At 31.6% G+C, this 21,568-nt stretch overlaps 1 protein-coding gene across 2 annotated transcripts in view; it reads left to right on the forward strand.

Moving 5' to 3' along the window:
* LOC111418896 (Brf RNA polymerase III subunit) overlaps nucleotides 1-21,568 on the forward strand; it is a 62,058-nt gene that overhangs the window by 24,950 nt on the left and 15,540 nt on the right. For both annotated transcript variants that reach the window (XM_023051610.2, XM_023051604.2), the window contains 4 exons: nucleotides 11,169-11,318; nucleotides 11,374-11,467; nucleotides 17,372-17,504; nucleotides 17,566-17,653. In XM_023051610.2, coding sequence (XP_022907378.1) covers nucleotides 11,169-11,318; nucleotides 11,374-11,467; nucleotides 17,372-17,504; nucleotides 17,566-17,653 — 465 coding nt within the window. The remainder of the gene's footprint in view (nucleotides 1-11,168; nucleotides 11,319-11,373; nucleotides 11,468-17,371; nucleotides 17,505-17,565; nucleotides 17,654-21,568) is intronic.

Below are 21,568 nucleotides of genomic sequence, written 5' to 3' on the forward strand. Positions count from 1 at the left end.
TTCTAAGGAATGAATTTATATGTCTAATAAAAGATTATTGATTGCATTGATGATTGATTTGTAATGTTAATCGTTAGAAAAAATAATGGCTTTGATATGATGAAAATAATATTGAAATCATATTTTTAAAGGTACGGCTTAGGTTATAATGACGTTACGTATGATTATGTGTAAACGTCTTTTTAATTTTTTTTATAAAAAAATTACAGCTGAAAACTTTTATAAGGTACTTTTGTGTCTCATTTACTGTTTGTCATCTTATGCTGCTTGCAGAAGACAACTTCCTGGTTATAGAAGAAAACTTCCTGCTTACAGAAGACAACTTCTTTCTTAGAGAAGACAACTTCCTGCTTGCAGGAGACTAGATACTGTTGACAGAAGACTAGATACTGCTTACAGAAGATTACTTACAGATCAAATACTGTTTGCAGTGTTAAAACTGTTAGATACTGTTTGTGGTGATAGAAGTGTTAGATACTGCTCGCACATGAGTACATATTGCTAATAAAAGACTAGATACTACTTGCAGAGGATTGTTTACTGTTTGAGAAAAACTATATACTCTTTGTAGAACACTAGAAACTCCTTGCAGATAACTACATACTGCTAATAGAAGATTACCGTTAGATACTGCTATTGGAAGACTAAAAATATGTGATTACTTACTTTTAAATTTTGTTAATTTAAGCTCTATTTTATATGAAAAATCACAAGTAAGTGTTTAGGTAAAGTTCGACTTTCGGTATACAAAAAAAATTTAGATTGAAATTACGAATAGAAATCAGCGATGTCAGATATATTTAGCACGCCAGCTTTGCTTCAAATAAAGAATTTCTGGTGCTTTTTTGTTGTTATAAAGTTTGTTATTACAAACTTTTTTTTGTTTCTCCAGTTGCTTATATAATTCTAGATACCCAGCTAACAAAACTTGCGATTACGTTGAAATTCTATGCATGCTCCAAGTCAGGATCATGAGTACATTACATTACATTACATTCGATCAAATTACCCTCATTCAAAGGGCATTCTCGCAGCCATTCATTAATCTCAACTATTTACATGTTACACCTTCGCCACCAATTGCATTTGATAGATTTATAATTTCAGAACACACAGCTGATTTTTGTACGCGCAACTGTTTGATGGCAACAAAAACGTGTGTAATACAATACATACTACACAATACAACATTTTATAACTATGTTAATACTGCTATACTTGAATTTGTCCCTTTGAAACGCAAAGCTATCAAGGGTTTTCCCACCTGGTTTTCATATAATACTATTAAAGTAATTCGAGAGAAAAGGAGGGCGCACTGTAATTGGAAGCGTTTTGGCAACCGACTTGACTACCTCACTTTTTCAATTCTAAGGAGTCGTGTAAAGTATCTAATCCATTACAATTATATGGAGTATGTTAGAAGAGCTGAAAGCAATATCCAATCTGACCCAAAGATGTTTTGGGCTTTTACTAAGTCTAAGAACCGTGTGGATGTCATTCCTTCTACAATGTCATGGAATGGAACTGTTGTTGGCGACGGTGTCGCAGTATGCTCATTGTTCGCTGATTTCTTTTCTTCGGTTTTTGTTGATCCTGCTCCAATCCAGCAGAATGTAGATTGTGTAGAAATGGATGCCCTTCCTTTGAGTCAGATGCAGTTTGACAGAATTGAGGTTGAGGCGGACCTGATGGGCGTCAGGGTTACAGACAGTATTAGGACTGATGATATTCAATCAATTTTAATCAAGGAACGTTCACACTCTCTGTCCCTTCCTTTAACTGTTTTATTTAATGCTTCATTAATAATGAAAGATGATTGATTTTTTGATTCTTTCCTTCATTTCGGCAGCGGACTTTTGTTCTTCCCATTTTTAAATCTGGAGACCGTGGTGTTATATCTGATTACCGTCCCATATTTACTTTGCCAGCATTTGGGAAAGTGTTTGAGAAAGTATTTCATACACGTCTATTCTTTGCCCTTAAGTCTAAAATCAATTGTAGACAACATCCTTTTTTGCTGGTCGCACGGTTGAGAGTAACTTGCTTGAATATACCCAGTATATCTTATCTTCTCTGGATGATTCTTGTCAAGTTGATTCAGTTTATACGAATTTTAGTAACGCTTTCGACCGGGTGGATCACAACTTATTTCTGTTTAAACTAGTGAAGTTTGGTGTTCATGGGAAACTTTTGCAATGGTTTGCTTCCTATCTGAAGGAGAGATGCCAGGTTGTTTCGGTTAATGTTTTTCTTTCTAATCCTGTGTCGGTTCCTTCTGGTGTTCCACAGGTGCCCTTTACTGGTTAATATTTGTGTTAACGACATATTTGACGTTAATTATGCCCAATGTTTAATGTATGCTGACGATTTAAAACTCTTTCTCCGTATCTCCTCTCCTCATGATTGTTCTAGACTGCAATCTGACTTAAACAATCTACATGCTTTTTGCTTAAATAATCGCCTTTCATTAAACTTATCAAAGTGTAATATTATTTCCTTCTCTAGGAGGATGAACACAATCCACTACAATTATAGCGTCGCTGATGAGAGGTTGCAACGTGTCTCATTTATTAGAGATTTGGGTGTTACATTTGATTATAAATTATTATTTGATGAACATATTGATACTGTTGTCTCCAAAGCCTGGCCACGGTAGCTTCTTCTAACATTGATGCAATTAGAAATCTATTTTGCCTATGTCAACAGCACACTTGACTTATGCAGCGTCTTCTATATGTGTTAATGTTCCTCCGAGATTACTTCGCTTTGACTTTCTATTTATGACGCCTACTCCTAGAACCAGTGCCTGTCAAGACTCTCCTTTATTGAGAATGGCAAAATCAGCAAATCGTGTTAACATAGATCTGTTTCAGCATTCTTTCTATGCATTTAAAGAACTGCTCTTTGCTGCAGTTGGTGTGTTGCCTCCAGCGTTAATTTGATATTATGATATATTTACATATATCACGTAGACTTAGTTTTAGTTTTTTCATTTTGATTCACTTTTCTACCATTAATATTAATTCATTATTATTATTGTGAACTGTAATTTTATTTGTATACAATTGGTTGTTTGTGGTACAGTGTTATTGGGTTCGACCTGTTTCTGTACCCACATGAGATAAATAAATAAATAAATACATAATCGTAAACCTTACCCATGTTTCCACAACAGTCACATTTTTCTTCCACTGAATTGAAGATATATTTGAACATTTGCTTTATGTAGTACATTTTAAATGTTGTTATAATATCCTGATTGAGTAGTTGAAGAATCGGCGAAGTGTGTTAAGCTGAGCGCATTGTCAACGAGCGAAAGTATTTTGAATTCCAAACCTTTTTATTCCGTGCATTTCTGAATTTCAGAAACAAAGCAGTTGTTGAACCAATTTGTAAACACTATACCTTTTTATTCGTCATAAAATGAACTGGAAGTTGTTTAATGTTCTTAACTCTTTTATAACTCGCGTCATAAGAAAATTGTTGATTGACAGAGGCTTTAAATTTTGTTACAATACTTTTACTTTTATAATTTTCCCATCAAGGTATTCTTTTTTGCAGTAAATCTTCTTTCCAAAACACTATCTGGGTTTCCGTTTTTTTAGATAGGATTTCGACTATAAAAAGATCTTTTGGAACTGAGTTTCGATTCAGAAGTTAATGATTGTCGAATGGAATTCTCTTTTTTCGTATTGTTCTTTTAGTCGCTTAGCATAAACTAGAAGCTTTGCTAACAGATGTTGATATATAAATAGATGAGGTATTTAAAACTAGAATTAACTGATGTATTAACAGAAGTTGGAATGGGTTAAGATGCCGAAGTCAAATTAAGTGAATTATGAACGTTATGTTAATAAATATGCCTGAAATATAGTTAGATTTGATAAAATGGAGTATTTAAAGCTAATCTTGATTGATATGGAACTGAATTGACGAAAATGTTGAGTTTGAATTGATTGGATTACACAAATATTTAACTGATATATAAATATATTTGACTGATGTTTAAATACCTCATATTAAAAACTGGAATTGACTGGTGCAGTAACTAAAGTTGGAATTGATTGAAATACAGAAATCAAATTAACTGATTTACAAAAATTATTGCTCATTGTTGTAAAACTAATATTGACTAATATGGATTTTTTTTCCATTGTGGTTTTAATTGCTTTTAATTGATTGCATAGCAAAAATGTTGTTTGCTATAAAAGTAGATTTGGCTGAAATGAAGCATTTAAAACCGAAATTAATTGCTGCAGTAATTTTAGTAGGAATACCGGAAATAAAGCTAAACTAGACCAAAACGGAGTATTTAAAACTAAAATTATTTGACACGGAAATTGAGTAAGGTTCACTTCGTTGAACATATAATGTCTGACTAAACAAGATGTTTCGGGTTTTAAAAGGAGTTTTATTCGTCGATTTTCTATTTGAACCGTAAACGATTATTATTTTAAAAAGTTTTTGAGGAGAATGGATAGAGTTATTCCCGGATTTACGTTTTGTAGAGGAATATTAAAGCATCGTGTACGATAAGAAACCATCATTAAAATTCTTTTCAAAATAGTTATAAATAATAATTTCTAAAGATATAGTTCTCTCTAAAATGTCTTGATCGTGGTTCAAATGATGATCGTACCGTTACCACGTTAACAGGCATTTGCCCGAAGGAATTTAACGGGGTATGCTGTGGGTCGGTCCGCAACCAAGAAAGAAACGGCACTTGCGCAACTTTTCTACTGTTTACTAGGCTAAGAGTTCAACGCCTTTTGTCTATAGCCACAAAGATACTTACACATTGATACATACATACATGCACTCTATTACGGTGCCGATTCTTTAGCAACATTTAGTCCCATCAGCTGTTTGTTATTGTGAACTATTGAGCAAACACGACAATTTACGTTTAACTGCGTCACAATCTTTTCCGGTAAAATACTAGATGTTTATGTAAATTTGGATTCGGCCGTTGTATATAAATGAGATCCGCGGTATTATGTTTGTTTCTATTTCGTTTAAATACAATGGTTAATGAATAATTGATTTAGTGTGATTTCGTAAATTATTTTTTTTTAATGGATTTATAATAAGTTTATTGTATTAATGAGTGAAAAATGTATTGGCTAATATGGTCTAGGAGGAAGTGATTAATTTAAATTTTTCAGAGGCTTTTATGTGGGTGTTTTGATATTGACCCAATTGTTATATTATTTTTAGATTAAATGATCAACCTCAGGTATCTTGTTTTAGCGAAGCACCTTGACATTAAAAATTGTTATTTATTGAAATTTATATGTAAAATTATATGAAACAATTAGGTAGTAATATTAAGATTATAGAAACTAAATAAAATGAACTAAGGTGAACACTAAAAATTCAATGTTAAATCAATTTGGTATGATTACAATTTTTAAAAATGTTGTATTTATTCATCTTATTCATTTAATCACTTATTCAACGTCTGTATAAAAGTATTTCGGTTCAACAACAAGTATTTATATCCAATCCTGGTAAAAAGGTAACAATAAAGCGGGCTCCTATAAAATAAACGGATTGAGAATAGTATTTACGTAACCCAGAATCAATAAAACAAAGATTTACATACCGTGGACGAACGAGTTTATTACGTAACAGCTTTAAAGCAAATCTCAGCGATATTTAAAACCAACCTTAAATAAATTGCAAGGTATTGTCCTTAAATTTTGCCATATTTACAAAAGCTAATTTCAAATTTACTTTATTACTTAATACCATCTTAAAAGAAAAGCCAAAAACTTATTGAATATAACTTATCGTAAATCTTGAAAAACTTCCGAAATAGAATTAAATATTTTTCAATGGTGCGGAAAGAAGCCTTCCGGCAACGTCAAAAATTCTTTACTTTCGCCTTCGCCCTCGTTCATGTTCCATTTGCTTAAAGTGGTTTCAAGTTCAGAGAAAGCGGTTATCGTCCCATTCGAGATGACTTTCAATAAAGTTACCGCGTTTTACGGTTGAGAAGGCCCTACACGAAGGACTCGAGAAAGAGAATTTCATCCACATGCTATCTTGGTTCTAAGTGTTGCAATTTATTACAAATTTCTATTTTAACCCAACACCTACATAAATATAATCATATGTAATCAACATCCAGCTGAATTTCTTTTTTTTTTTTTTTTTTAAGGACAAGATGTAAATTATTTTGACAAAGAGTGGAAAGTGGTAGTCGAAAGTGATGATTAAGAAAGTAAAAGTTTGTTAAAACCTGTTTATTAATAAATAAATAAAAAAATGTTAATAAAGTTTCGGAAGTAAGGTTTAAACCAGTTCATAAATAATCGTGTCAAAAAAAGGATTAATATTAATTTACAACAAAATTATCAGAGGAATTAATATTGACCTGGAATTATTTAATGAGGTGTTATGTGACGGGCAAATATATGCAGTTTTTTGCATATGTAAATTTTTTGAATACGATTTTGTTTACTAAATCCTAATTAGATTCACGAAGTCACTGTTTTTTAACAGTCACTTTGAACTTTTGAAAAAAGGAAATTGCGACGGTTTATTTATAGTGTTTTCATATACTAAAAGATTTATCTTTTTAAATTGTTTGTTATGCAAATAAATGTAAATTCGTAAAATTTATAAATCGATTTCAGTATTACGAATGCCAAAAGATATACAGCAGCCCACGTCGTATTCCTAACTGGTGACAAGTCGTATTTTCTTACCATTTTTGTCGTTTTCGGCTGCACCCAAAACGTGTCCCTTTAGATTCACTTTCAAATTGCAGATGAGAGTAGTTGAACGTTCTGGTCCTGGTAAAATGAAACTTTCTTCTTCATAGTGGTTTTAGTACCTCTTCTTAATTTATATAAGATGTTGCAGTTTTACAGCACGTGAAACTCTTACTGATTTCTGAAACATATCAACGGTGTCACAAATTAGTTCTATATCTAGCTTCTGTACGATAACTTTTATAATATATAATGCAACAAAGATTCTTTGATCTACTTTTTGGGTGTTGTATATGTGTTGGTTTCTGTGATGATCTATTATATCAAGTAGTACAGTTTAAAATGTTGATTTTCTTATGTCAAATTAGATGTATCTACTTCAACTACAAAATGGCATCCAACATTTGCATAAAAATTAATCATTCTTACCTTCCGTAGCTTTCTGAATCTTTATATACTTCTGTGGAAGTCGCTATATGAACCAGAAGTATCTAAAAAGTGGTTTTCTTTCACATCTGAATAATACGTTGAAAAAAAAAAAAAATTTGAAATGAAAAAAAAAAATTGAGAAGAGATAGTAAAATAATTAGTTATGACAAAATTTTTTGAGTTTGGTCTCTTATGTTCCTAGCAAGAGTGATATCTCTCCAAGTTTAGCAGATTTTTGATTAATTAGAGGCTGAATTGGCTCGAATACACATTTTCTCCCATACAAAATTTGAATACTGTAGGATGGACATCAAGAAAAGAACATTTTGCAACAACGAATTTCGTAATCATTGTTATTTGGATTGAATGATGTTTACAATTATTTGCTGAGCACACTCTAGCATATAGATATAGTAGATTCGGTGTTCATCGCAAATTTTATTAAATAATTAAACTATGTTTAACGATGAAGCAATTTTATTTATTTTCAGTGCTACATATGTTTCAGAAAATTTTTTCTTTGGGAGTCTCCCAAAGTTGATACCACATAATGAGTCACTCAGTTTTCAAATAAATTTTATTTTAATTTTTGTAGATTCAATAAATTCTTGATTTAATTCATAAAATAAAGAAAAACCAAATTTTATTTATCATAAATATAATAAGGAATTATTCTAAATATAACATGATCTTCAAACCATAAAACTTTGTCACATTTTAAGAAACATTTTTCAAATTGTTCAAGAAAAACTCCTAAACGAATACGCTTAAATTGTTAACGTACGTTGCGAATTTTAATCATATGAATGAGATCATCTGAGATCTGACGTCGTGCCTGAAGAAGGAAAAAATTTTCTGAAACATATGTAGCACTGCAAATAAATAAAATTGCTTCATCGTTAAACATAGTTTAATTATTTCACACTTTAGCATGTCTTTCATTAGCATTCTATGTATGGCCCCTTAACATCTGATTAACAAGTTGTCTTCAAATAGACCTTCCTAAATTGTCAATTCATCTTTTATACATCTGTATGAAGTGATAGAGGATGCTTTATTAAATGATTCGATTCAGTTGATTTAACGAAGAACGCGCACTAGGAAAAGCGGCTATGTTTAAACTACGTTTAGAACATTTTTGTGTTTATTTAAAATTCTAAATGTATTTCCCTCTTAAATATCTTTCGTATACAAATTTAGTATCAATTCTAGTATGGTTTATTGATATATACACACATAACTCACATCTGTAAGAGTAGCACAAAGTTTTTTCAGCACATTTATTTCTCATTTGGTATCATTGTAAAACCCAATGCATATCATTGAACCCAATGCTAAATAAGACTAAATAAAAGTACTTAATTTTTTTCATTTATGACTATATTAAAGCAAACCCCATTTTTGGGTGATACAAAACCTTATGATAGATTCCATAAAATACAACATCAATCTCTTTGTTTCCAGATCTCGTACCAGTTTTTCCATGAATGGTTCTCCTGTTTTTCGACCATAGTAAATATCTATGTTTGATGTATAAAATAATCCGACATCTGCAAAGCAAAATAATTTTATCCCTTATTTATTGGACTTCAATGGTATGTATTGTTTGAGCATTTTGCCCAAGATGGCAAATCTGGCAGTTTCGTTTCGCTTTGGTGTTTCTGTCATCAAACACTACACATTCAATTAGAAACCTAATACGATTTTCAAACGTCGTCATTCTAAAATTCGTTACTCATCCAAAATCATCATGTAATTTTTTTTTCATCAAAGTGATCTGATTATGTTACATAATGTTATCGCAACCAGAACGTAACCATTCAAAATATAACGATATCTCGATCTAACCTGATCATCAATCCAACTTCATAAATAATTCTAGTCTGCCTTAACTAGACGTGGTTGTTATGAATGATGTACTTTATTTAAAGCTGAGTTATTCCATATTCTGATGTTTCAACCCCATCTCATGCTTTATTCATGTATGTTTCTATCGAACCTCATGAGCAATTTAAGATTACTTCATGCTGATTTGATTGTTTTGATGAGTACTAATGAGAACTAATGAGTAAACTTAACTTCATCTTTAGTCTAATATTGTTGATATCAACCTCATAAGCAATAGAGAATAACTCAACTCTATCAGATATTTTGCATAATGTAACATCATTTAGAATTGTGTTATTCCAAAATATAGAAATGCCTCATTCCGACCTCATATGAAAACTAAGATATCTAAGATGAATGTCTCAACTTTACCTCATAAGCAATTTATACCTCACTCTGATTTGATTGTTTTTTAAAATGTAACGTTATCTTGAAATGAATTTTTTTAAAGGACAATAATATCTTAGAACAACATCCTCAACTCCGAAATGACCTAATGGAACCTTATTTTCAATCAATGAAGAGCATCTTATTTTGTAGAGAAACATTCTAACGTCATCTCCATCATCTCAACCTTAACCTTAATACAATAATATCTCAATGGAACACTATATGCAATTAACGAATACTTCAACCCAACTTAATTGTTTTGTATTAGGTGATCTCATCTAGAACTGAATTGATCCAAAGTGTAAGAAAGTTCCAATCTAACATCAACATCAATTACAGAATTTCGCAACTAATTGTAAATGTGATGCTCTACACGTTTTTCATTCCGAAGAGAATTATGGCAACTGCATCTGGATGCTTGAAGTCAAACTTACCATTAGTTCCAGAATATAGCAAACCAACCTAATAAACAATTCAAGAATTCATTATTCACATCTACAACGACTATTTTGCATAAAGTCTCATTTTAACTTCATTTATTCAAAAAATTATTAACCATTTGTACGATACCTCAACCTCTATCCCAGAATTTTGTTTATATCGATCTTCTCTTCTTTCTGTCCATTTCGAAAACATACATTTTTTTGCTTATTTTGAGTTGATTTTGATGAAGAAACTGTCGACTTTTCTACACTGTTTATGGAATATTTTTGGCTTATTTCTGGATTTATTTTAGTAATTTAGGGCTTTCATAATTTTTATTTTCTGCTTTCTTCTAACATCTTTCCCTTCTTTGTATCAATTTTATTATTTGCTTATTTTTGGCTTATTTATGTCTACATTTCTGTTTTTACTATCAGCCAAAATTTTACATTGCTGCCCTCGAGTATCTTCGACTTGCTCCCTTCATTTTTCTGTCTTATATTTGGGTTTTTTCTGCTTATCGTTCTTCCTTCATTTTGGTATCATTTTCTGTTGTTTCTTCCTTCTTTTAGAACCACATTTTCGTTATAAAATAGAAAATAAACTTAAGATCAATATTTTCTTGTTTTAATAAATCATAACATCTTTTCTGAACGGTTTTGCACCGTTCCGGTTTCATAACAATAACATAGAAAAAGCCGGAAAAGCCTTTATAAGGTTAAATATGTTGAGGTAATTGGTTTCAAGTGTTAGAAAATTTTAATGATCTTTTTTTATTGTTTACTTACGCTGCATAAAGCTACAATTCAAATAGTTATCATCGCATTTTCAATATTTCCGTTTCTTTATAACCCCTCTACTTGTTGACACCTGATTACTTAATAATAGTTATTCATGCCTTCATGTATTACATTTTAGTAATAATATTCACATAAATCGTGTCCTCAATGATGTACTGTCGAATTTGAAAATAATAAAGAAATAAATTTTAAACAATTACATAATTATTTATTTATATGTACGTCATAAGTTTCCCAACAGGTATTTTAATTACAAAATGTGTTTATTACCTGCATATTATAAAAGCACCATAATACTCTATTATTGGATTATCATATTAGCGCGTAAAAAATGTTCCTGGTATTACAGTCTTATAAACTTACTTAGAATCGTTACCATTCTGTCATCTTGTGTTTTACTGTTTAACATTGAATTGAACCAAAAAAAATCTATAATAAAATAGCTTTGTAAGGAAAATGACCTTAAAGCAAAAGCAAGACAAGATCGTAACTTTTCTGAACATAATTTTTTTGTTTTCAGATCCTTGTTTGTACATTCTACGTTTCGCTGCGAAACTAGAATTTGGCGCGAAAACTCAAGAGGTCGCAAATACGGCACTTCGATTAGTACAAAGAATGAAGAGGGATTCGATACATTCAGGTCGTAGACCATCAGGCCTTTGTGGAGCAGGTAATTTATTTACATTACATATTTTAACACTTAATATAACCTTTTTATTTTTTAGCTCTTCTAATAGCAGCTCGATTACATGAGTTTAACCGATCTCCAGGTGATATTATCCGCATAGTCAAAGTCCATGAATCAACGCTACGTAAAAGGTAAATTTATTCAACTAACTATTTAGATTTCCTACGTTTGAATTTACTCATCTTGAATTTTATTTAACTAGACTTTTAACATCAATATTTAAATTTTTGTGCTTAAACGCAAATTTTCATCGAATCAGTTTTTCTTATTGGTTGTGAAACAATGTTTCTTATTTACATAAATGAGCAAATATATTTGCACTTTGAAAATGTATAGATTAAATTTTTTCCATCAATAATCGGGCGTGTGTGGCAAAAACATTGACCGAATAGATTCAAGGTTTCGGTATTTATGACATTCACTCTAAAATTGCACGATATCGTTAAATTAATTCAGTTGAAATCAGGAACGCATATTGGTTAAGCAATATGGGTTCATAAGACATAGTTTTGATTTTTGGAATAATTTAGGACACTATTCACATTACACAATTCACTGACCTATTGAAACGTTTTATTTGTTTTACGTGAATGACTTTACTATTGCACTCTAAATAGTACTATTAGATGATCAAACGTCCAATATTGTTTGATTACAAATAGACAGAGGCTATAAAACTCAATGCCATAATAGCATTGCAATATTTACTCTATGCGCCGTAATGAATCGATTTATAGTTTATAGGCTTACGGTCGTTTGAACGTCTTTTTTAATTACAAATTCAAGTCACATTCTGTTACACCACTTACTACGCCATGAATAAAAGAAGTGCTTACATTTTTTTTACTATATTGTATTGAACAACCTTTGCAAATTGCTGGAATTAGCACAAATATCATGAAGTCGTTGATCAATTATCAATTAGTTTTAAAGTGATGGTTTTAAAATGATTAACATTTTTTAATCAGTTTTTATGAAGAATGTGGTTTCTATCTGAAGATGAGCTGCATAATTTGCAGTAACATTTTAAATGGTTGTTTATGTCTCCTATTTTTCTATTTCTAGCGGTTGCGTGTTGGAAAATAGTTGCTAATGCATAAGAATTAAACATTTTTGCATTAATTATTTTCTCTTGAAGTTTTTCTTAGTTTTACTTGCAGTTTCATTTATACGGAAACATTAAATTTAACTTCGCTTAATACATCATTATTTTATTGGACTACTTCTTCTTTAAGATTGAATCTGTCAATCTGCTGTAGCAAATTTGTCTCAATACAACATTAAGAACTATATCGTCTCGGAAAAGTTTAAAATGTTGCTTTGGTACACTTCTTTAGCGAACACAGATCGATCACTCTTAAACAGCTTCTCAGTGACAAAAGAACGGTGTAAAGTAACAGTTTTTCCTCGTCGAATTGGATTAATTTACTGTGATAAAATAAATGGGAAATACTTTAAATTAAAGGCGAAAATTAACAAAAAGATTTAATGTTTATCAAAGACGTAATCGTTCAGAGCAATAACAATATATAAAGTCTTTTACGTCGATTGGCAAACGGTAAGTACGTATTCTTATGTTAATTTTATACCGATGCAGTAAAATTGTCCTTATCTGAAATTGCTTTCTATGAGAATTAGTACCGTTCGAAGATGTCGATTCTACATTGTAACTTTCCAAATAATTTTATAACGTCTTTAGCTGAATCACAATTTGATTCGGACCACTTCTTATCTTGGCAATGCTTTATCGTCATTTCACAGTCATTACGTCAAAATTTTGTAGATCTTAATCTACTCTGATTGTTTTATCATAAACCGAAAATTCTAATAAACGTCGTTTGCGACAAAAATTTGTTATAAACAAAGCTATTGTTACCGAGATTGAGTCATACGCTCGCTTTAAAAATGGGATTCCCGCACAGTTACATAATAATTTTGAAATTTTGTTTGTACCTGATAAGACTTCGGACAGTGTACCTAGTTCAATATAAAACTAAGCCTTCGACTGTGTTCATATATGACGTTATCAAACCTCTGCACTACATTCTAAAAAACGTAAATTACAACTGCGTGCCAAAAACATTACGTATATCAACGTAGATGATTAACCTTTTGGAGCGAACGATTTAAGATGTTCTAAATATGTTTTGGGGCACCACAACCCACTACACATCGATTTAAAGTCCCAATAATACTTAAGACGTAGTAACGAGTACATTTTTTTGTGAGAAATTGCAAAACTCTTCGATGTATTAGGTTAATTATCACCAGCAGTTTAAGTTCTAAGCGATATTGAGAACTGATGGTAAATGTTTCAAGATGCGACAATGATACAGTTGTGTATACAAAGTGATTATTCTTACCAAATTAGTAAAACGGTGCTTCCACCTTCTAGAATTAATCCAAGGGCAAGTTTACATCCACAAGATTCGAGTTCCAGCAATCGGTTTGGCATGGATAAAAGGCGAGCTAACACGTTGTAACCATAGTAGATTTGAGATTGTCGATGACAATAATTCAGCATTTTAACAGTAGTTAGTAGAAATATTATGGCCAGCAGAAATAGAAAAATTTAGAACACAATAGAAAAAAGAAAACAAAGCAATCAAAAATTGTCATCAATCAGAGACGGAAATAAAATTATCACTTACTACCAGATTTCCTCAGTCCACAGGAGATATACTAATGTTCAATGGGAAGAATAAAAGAACTAAAGAATTAAAGCATTCATAAAGTATGAGCAAGTCGACAAAATAAGTATTGTAGAAAAAAATGTGTTCCAACGTCATCATGTTTTAACTTCGTAGGAATCTGGGAGGTTATTGTTAAATTCTAAAAAACTTGCTATAAGAAGATGGCAATTAATTCAAAAGTTGAATAATAAGTTTTAGAATTCATTCAAATATCAACTATTATTAGATAATGCCGTAGAAAGAAGTGTATATTTAACAGAAATAAATCTTTTGTATCTTAGTAGGTATTTCAAGGTATCGATGTTTTACCTTTGACGATCGTACAAGGCTGTAGCCACGGATGTCTTCGGCCAAAGCGTTACATTTATAATTTTCTACGCTCATTGTATCATTTAACATAACCAATCGATAACTTTATAAAATGTAAATACTCCCATCGTTGTTATCTTTAACGATCTCATCTAATATATAACAATTATTCAAAACCTTATATTATTGACGTTTTATCCATGACAACCTAGAGAGATTATAGCTAAGGTTTGCTTTCTATCGTAAAACGCCTATGAATCTTGGTCAATCAGACAATGTCGCGTTGATGTCTATTTCTACAATCGGCTAAAATCGTGAATCGGTAACAGAAGAGGGAGGGTTGCCGGATCTTGGACAGGGATCTTGGAAGACGGGTTGCTCTCTTTCACTTCTTTTTAAAAGTAAATAAATCTGAGTGAATGTCTTCTCTGTGTCTAGGAAAATATAGAGTTGAAACTCCTTATCACTATATTTGGTTTGGTCACAAAACCAGCAGTTATTGTTTTGTACTTTTCTTATACGTTTTAGATATTCTTCGTATATACTATTACCTATTATCGCATGTGTTGAGAAATGAAGATATAAAATATTTCAACCATCCAGCATAGATTTTCTACATCATGTTCCATTTTTTTATAATATTCTGGCGAGCTTCAGTTTTATAAGCTTTCCCCTTTTTAAAGACAGATGTTTTTTTTTTCTACATCTTGTTCCATTTTTTTATAACATTTTGGCGAGCTTCAGTTTTATAACCTTTCCCCTTTTTGACAGATGTTATGCTACCACCTTTACAGTATCAATTGTACTTCTCTCTATACTTCTGTTCGATATGCTGATGTTACTGCGATGACCAATATCTTGTTTAGGGCCTGCAGCAGTTTTGCATAATGCTGTTAGTTAAGTTCTTGAACTTTTCCCCCCATTTCAGGAGAGGAAGCCTTACAATTTCCGTTTCATTTTCGTTTCTTATGCAACTACCGTGATTTTAATATCTTGGAGCCTAACAGAGGAGATTTCCACAGCATTGGACTTAATATGGATCCTCGCCTCGAGCCTCGGCTAAGTTTATACTTAACATTATATAATTTTACTTGGTTAAGGCTTAGCTTCAATACATGCTGATCAGTCTTGTATTGGTATGATAATAATTGCTGCACCTGGGATTAATCAAGCTAAATTATTGAGTTTCTGTTGTAAGACTCGCCGAGGTTGTTACGGCCGATGCGCTGCAATTTCAGTTAATTTTGAACTCATAGTATATGATTTCGCCTGATTAAAACTTCGTTGCAATATGTGATGATAAATTTTGACTTGCTATGGTAAAAATAGTAGGCTCAAGCAAAATTATATAATGTCTGTTGTAAAACTCACCAAAGTCCCTTGCAGCCAAAGCGCAGCAATAAGAGTTAATACGTTAAATTGACGTGATATTAATCTTAGCGCATCGACCGTAAACGGCCTTGCCTAAATATAAGGCTAACAATATATGATTTCGGCTCATTAAGGTTTCGTTGCAATATGTGTGGATAAGTTTGATATAATAGCGGCGCATCAGCCGCAAGAGACCTCGGCTTAATCAAGCAAAATCGTACAGTTCCTGCTGTAAGACAAGCCGAGATTGGTATTAATCGTGGTCAACGCTTGTGGCATGCTTCTCCTGGATACCAATGCTTTTTGCAATTAATTGTATTAGTTTCTATATTTATTTTGTTGTACATAAGTTTACATTATTATTATATTTTTTGTAGCGGAAGAGTACGATTTTTTATACTTATTTCAAACATCTTATATATAAACTAAACAAAAACGCGATTGTGGTTTATCCTACAGCACTACAAGACACATCTGTGTCTCTGTATGCTTTCGGCACTCAAGTTTATTACAGTTTATAAGCTACCACACACTCAACAATGACGATGCTGCTGCTGCATTCTTAAGAATTACGAACTTCGAAATACCAACGACGATGTCGTTCAGCGAAGTGCAGTTGTCGTCTGCAGCTGTTGCCTGTCGTTTGAAACGATAATCGGAAGTCTACTATAACGCTTTAAACCACATCGATTTATTCCAACACCATTCGGAATAAAGAATGTTTGAAATTCGCGTCTTGTGGCAGCCGTTATTCAGAAAAATTAAAGTTTTAATGCTGCTATCTTAACAGTATAATGATTAACATCTGTTTTTTGTCATAAAACTCTTTGATTATTATCTTTAATAAATGCATGAACACAATCCGCTCGCCATTCATTACTTCGTACATTTCAATTAACATGAATAGCATAATTACACAGCATAAAGTGATTAATGATCGACGTAATCTGACTTATTACTAACCCACTTTTATAAATTAATTGCTAATGTTACCATTTAATCGTTTTCATTTCGTCTTTTAAAAAAATTCATTTCAGCACGTTATGTTGCGTGTTTTTCATTCTATCCGAGACAATTTCATAAATCTAACTAATTGATCTCAAATAAAATTGAAACCCATCGGGAACAATTTTTTATTTGCCTGTGTTACGTACATATAACAGCGAGAACGTAGGGGCGATGAGGTAGTTTTTTGCCCCCAATTTATTAGCACTTCTCCCCTAATTTATCGTCAGCAAAAAAAATCTCATTTGTAATATAAACAGTTTTGAAGTTTGGACAAGGGCCCATATGTTTGATTTTAGAATATTTTTAGGGTCCCTATAATCATGTTTCATCTGAGTTGGAATATATAAAAAATCATTCATTAAATATATCAATTTCACTACTAATAAAGAGTAGTTAAAGAGAACATATACCTTTTCAGTCTTACAAAACAAAAACGTTAATTTATCGAACTGCAAAAACAATTTGTCCGATTTAAAATCAATTATGGTATCTATCTATTAAATCGGCTTGGAGTTGGTTAATTTCGAATAATTACGTAACACCGTCTGTCAACAACACGGGCCACACATTCATCGTCTGATATATTAATTAAACCGCAATCGGGAAATTGTGCGCTTTTGAAATATATTTAAATAAGTTATTGGATGCTTGTAGGCTCGTCGAATTTGGTGATACTCCTAGCAGTAGTTTAACATTAGATGAATTTATGACGGTGGATCTCGAAGAAGAACAAGATCCGCCGTCTTTTAAGGCCGCAAGAAAAAAAGACAAGGAACGATTACAAAGGGTAAATAAGAAAACCAAGTGTTTAATTTAAATGCATTTAAATGAGAGTTTTTTTATTATAGCTTATAGAAGATGAAGGTGATCATATTACTGAACTTCAAAAGGATATTGAACGGCAATTGGAGTCGGATAGTAATCGGAAGCGAAAACGTAAGTACTTGGAAAAAATTATTGCTATCTCTAAATCTTTTAAAAATGTATGCATGCTATGTTACAATTTAAATCATTTATGTAATTTATGGCTATTTTGTGTACTATTGCACCAGACATTGTCGAAATTAGGTTTTCGGTGTTAACACGATTTCAATCCATATTAAACGAACTTTCAGTATGGAAACGCAATCAGGTCAAGACTACCGCGAATTGCGTAGGGTTTAAACACCGATTAATTTAGTAATAAAATTATTCATTTAAAAGTTTTGATTTCATAGATTAGAAATTTTTTTTGAAGTAGTTCAGTATGAACATTTAAAACAAGTACTATTGATTACACCAGATATTACGACAGATAGTAAAAGAAGTTCTCATCGGATTGAATTGCTTTGCTACAAAGTTTGCAAACAATGAACCGAAGTATTTCCCATAAAATCGGATTTTGGGTCAAAAACCTTTCTCTGTAACCCGATTGTACGTGGTTGTGTTAGTTGTAAGATCGATAAGTTGTGATCAAACAGTCACCACTATCAATTGGTCCAGTTTCTTTCTAGGTTAATAAGATTGCGGACTTTTATAATAAGAAAAATTTATGATGTAGATTTTATAATTACATTTTCTTTGTTATATAAATTTTAAAATAATAATTGTTTAAAGAATTTGTATGAGCTTAGTTGTTAAAATAAAATAAAGTGTGATTGGAGTGGATTCTGTTACAATAAAAGTAGTGTTTGGGTTAACAATGTTGTATGCCTATAAAAAGTTATTAATTAAAATTAATTAAAAGGTATTCACTATGTATGTTAACGTTAGTCGATATCACTATTATAGATGACAGAAATCGCTCGACTAATTAACACCAATAACAGATGTGTTACAAAGTGTTGTTGTAAAGTTCAAACAAATCTTTGTTCAAATTAAATTTTTTATAATATACGAAATATTGCAAGTTTCCGAGGTAGATTCAGGCAGTGTATAAGGAATAAGCCTGCGTAATATAAGTGTGGAATAAAGATTTTTGCTATGTCTTGTGCAACATTATTCTATATGGAGATTTATGCTATCCGACGGAACTTTTAACGTAAACAAGTTAGCCAAACGTGTGATTGAAAGATTTGTTCAACCAATTGAAGGGACTGACTGCAATGTAACAGTAGACAATTGGTTTTCTTGGAATCCTTTGTGTCCCAATTTGCAAAATAACTGCAATGCCTTAAGGCAAAGTAAGAGGGAAATTCCCCAATCGTTTATTCAAACTTTTCTTTCGTTTGAAATGCTAAGTTTTTGCTACGAAAAAAAAAAATGAATGGATTAATATTGGTGGGGAACTTTATTTGTTAACAGGATTAAAATATGCTACTAAATTGTATCTAATTTATGTTATTGAAACAGATTATACTTTACACGAAGCACGTTTTTGTCATTTCCTGGAAATTTACATTTCCCTGACATGTTTGTTTTTGCTTGCGTGCTCAATTTATTATATCTGCTAGTACATTGTTTATTAATATTCTTAGAAGCGATTATTATTAAAACCAATGATATTCTTTTATATTGGTATTGTCCGGTGCAGTTGGAACATTCTGTTGTTACAAAGACGTACTGGTACAAGCGCGTGATCGCCGAGTGTTATACACCATTAGAAAAAGCAGAATATTTTCGATAAGATAGATATGGCTCTAGAGTTTTCCCCTTATGAAATAAGAAAGTTGTTTAGAGAAAGAGCAATGCATCTGCGTGTAGGGCTGCATATTAAGCTTGAAGTTTGGTAATTTTGAGCTATTTTAAGTACAGAGCGGTGTTCTTCATTTTTTATTGATCTTAGTATCAACTTATCGACAAACGAAAACGGTTTTAGATAGATAAATAGTTTTTCGCTATCCTCTAATAATAAGGAAGATATCAGCTCAAAAAGTAGATAGGAAATCACGGGGAAAAGTTTGTTGCTGGGAGGTTTGTTGCCATCGTCGCACGGGTGCAACTTTGTCCACTTTGCGATTTTTTTCTCAAAAACTATCTGACGAAAAAATTTCAATTTTGAACAGGTGGTAACCTGATGTGTTCTTAATGAGGGGTATATTTTATTTTTTCGATATTTCATATACAGTGTGTCCCCGGATTGTGTCTCCGTAAGGTATAATTGACGATAAATATTTGGATTCAAATTCCATCTTTTGCAATTAAAGTCTGGATGTAATGTACAACAAAAATTGATTAAGATAAAATGTTTGTTATGTTAAATTATAGCGATATGCCGAATTTTATTAATTTAGCATATAAAAGAAAAAATGAGTTTTTTCTTAAAATTTGTTTCTAATATTCCGTTTTACAATAAAACCAAATGATCTGAGTGAACTAACAATTATTATTTGATAGTTTAGCTTTAATCTATTGTTAAATATTACTTGATCATGTTTGCATTACAACATTAAATATTTATAGTGCAATGGATTGGGGAACAGTAGTTACAGTTTTATGGCAATTTGAGGAAAAATTTGGATTTTTAGTAGATAAAAAAAACAATTAAGAGACTTGTTAAAAATTTTCGGAAACGGGCAATGTGGAAAATAAAAGGCAGGAAAAAAAACTTTCAGATGAACATGATGCGAGGTCGATTGTTGCAGTAACGAACGCAATGGATTACGGTAAGGTGTCGTTAAGAAAAAGGGCAGTTCAAGTCGGTATAAGTAAATCCCATTTACAAAGAATTTATCGAGAAAATAAAACATTGCCGTATAAACCATAATTTAACCACACTATCGAATTAGGCGATGAAGCAAAACGTTTAGATTATTGTTTGTGGCTTGGGTATAAAATTTTGAAAGACAGAACTTTTTTAAAAAACATAATATTTTCGGACGAAGCATCGTTCACCACTAATGGAGTGGTAGACTAATCCACATTATCGCATAGCTTGTAAACGCCAGTATTCCCAGAAAGTGAATGTGTGGTGTGCTGTTTCATGGAACGGTGTTATAAACTGCAATTTAAATCAACACCGATATTTGGAAATACTAGAAAATTGTTTATTTAATTATGGATCGTGAATTTAGAAAAACGCAATAAATTATATTTTCAACAAGATGGTTGCGGCCCACATTCGACCATTTTAATTAGAAATTATTTAAATACGTTATTTGGAAAAAAATGGATTGGTAGATATGATCCGCAACCATGGCCGCCAAGAAGTCCGGATTTATCTATTATGGATTTTTATTTTTGGGATTATGTAAAACAAAAAGTGTACAGTGAAAATTTTAATAACAATTTAGATCGTTTAAAACAAAAAATTGAAACTGTTATTAGAGAAATTCCGTTGGATATTAGAAAAAGTTATAAACAATGTCGGAAAAGGGCTGAATTATGTGTTAGTGCTGGTGGTGGTATCATTGAATAAGCTTTTATGTTAATTTAGTTTAGACCGAAAATGTTTTGTTAATCTTATGATTTAAAAATCTGCATTTTGCTTTTATATCCTAAATTAATAAAATTTGGCATATCGCTATAATTTAACATAACAAACATTTTATCTTAATCAACTTTTGTTGTACATTGCTCAGAAAGACCACTTTACCTGCAACGGTTAACAAACTTTTTGCGTTAACTTTAGTACTTTGAGGACATTTGACGTAAAACTTGGTTATATTTCGTTTTATGACATCCAGACTTTAATTGCAAAAGATGGAATTTCAATTCAAAAATTTATCGTCAATTATACCTTACGGGGACACAATCCGGGGACACACTGTATGTAGTTGCATATAGCTCGCGCATTGTGTGGAGCTAGCCTATTAATAGTAGGAGTGTTGCTTAAGTGGTAATTCCGCCTGAGCCACTTCGACGAGGTTCCTATCACATTTAAAGCAAAGTAATAACTGTCCTAGTAGAACTAGTTTGTCTTTGCCTAAATGG

The sequence above is a fragment of the Onthophagus taurus genome, chromosome 7 (assembly GCF_036711975.1).
Source record: "Onthophagus taurus isolate NC chromosome 7, IU_Otau_3.0, whole genome shotgun sequence".
In the NCBI taxonomy this organism is placed as follows: domain Eukaryota; kingdom Metazoa; phylum Arthropoda; class Insecta; order Coleoptera; family Scarabaeidae; genus Onthophagus; species Onthophagus taurus.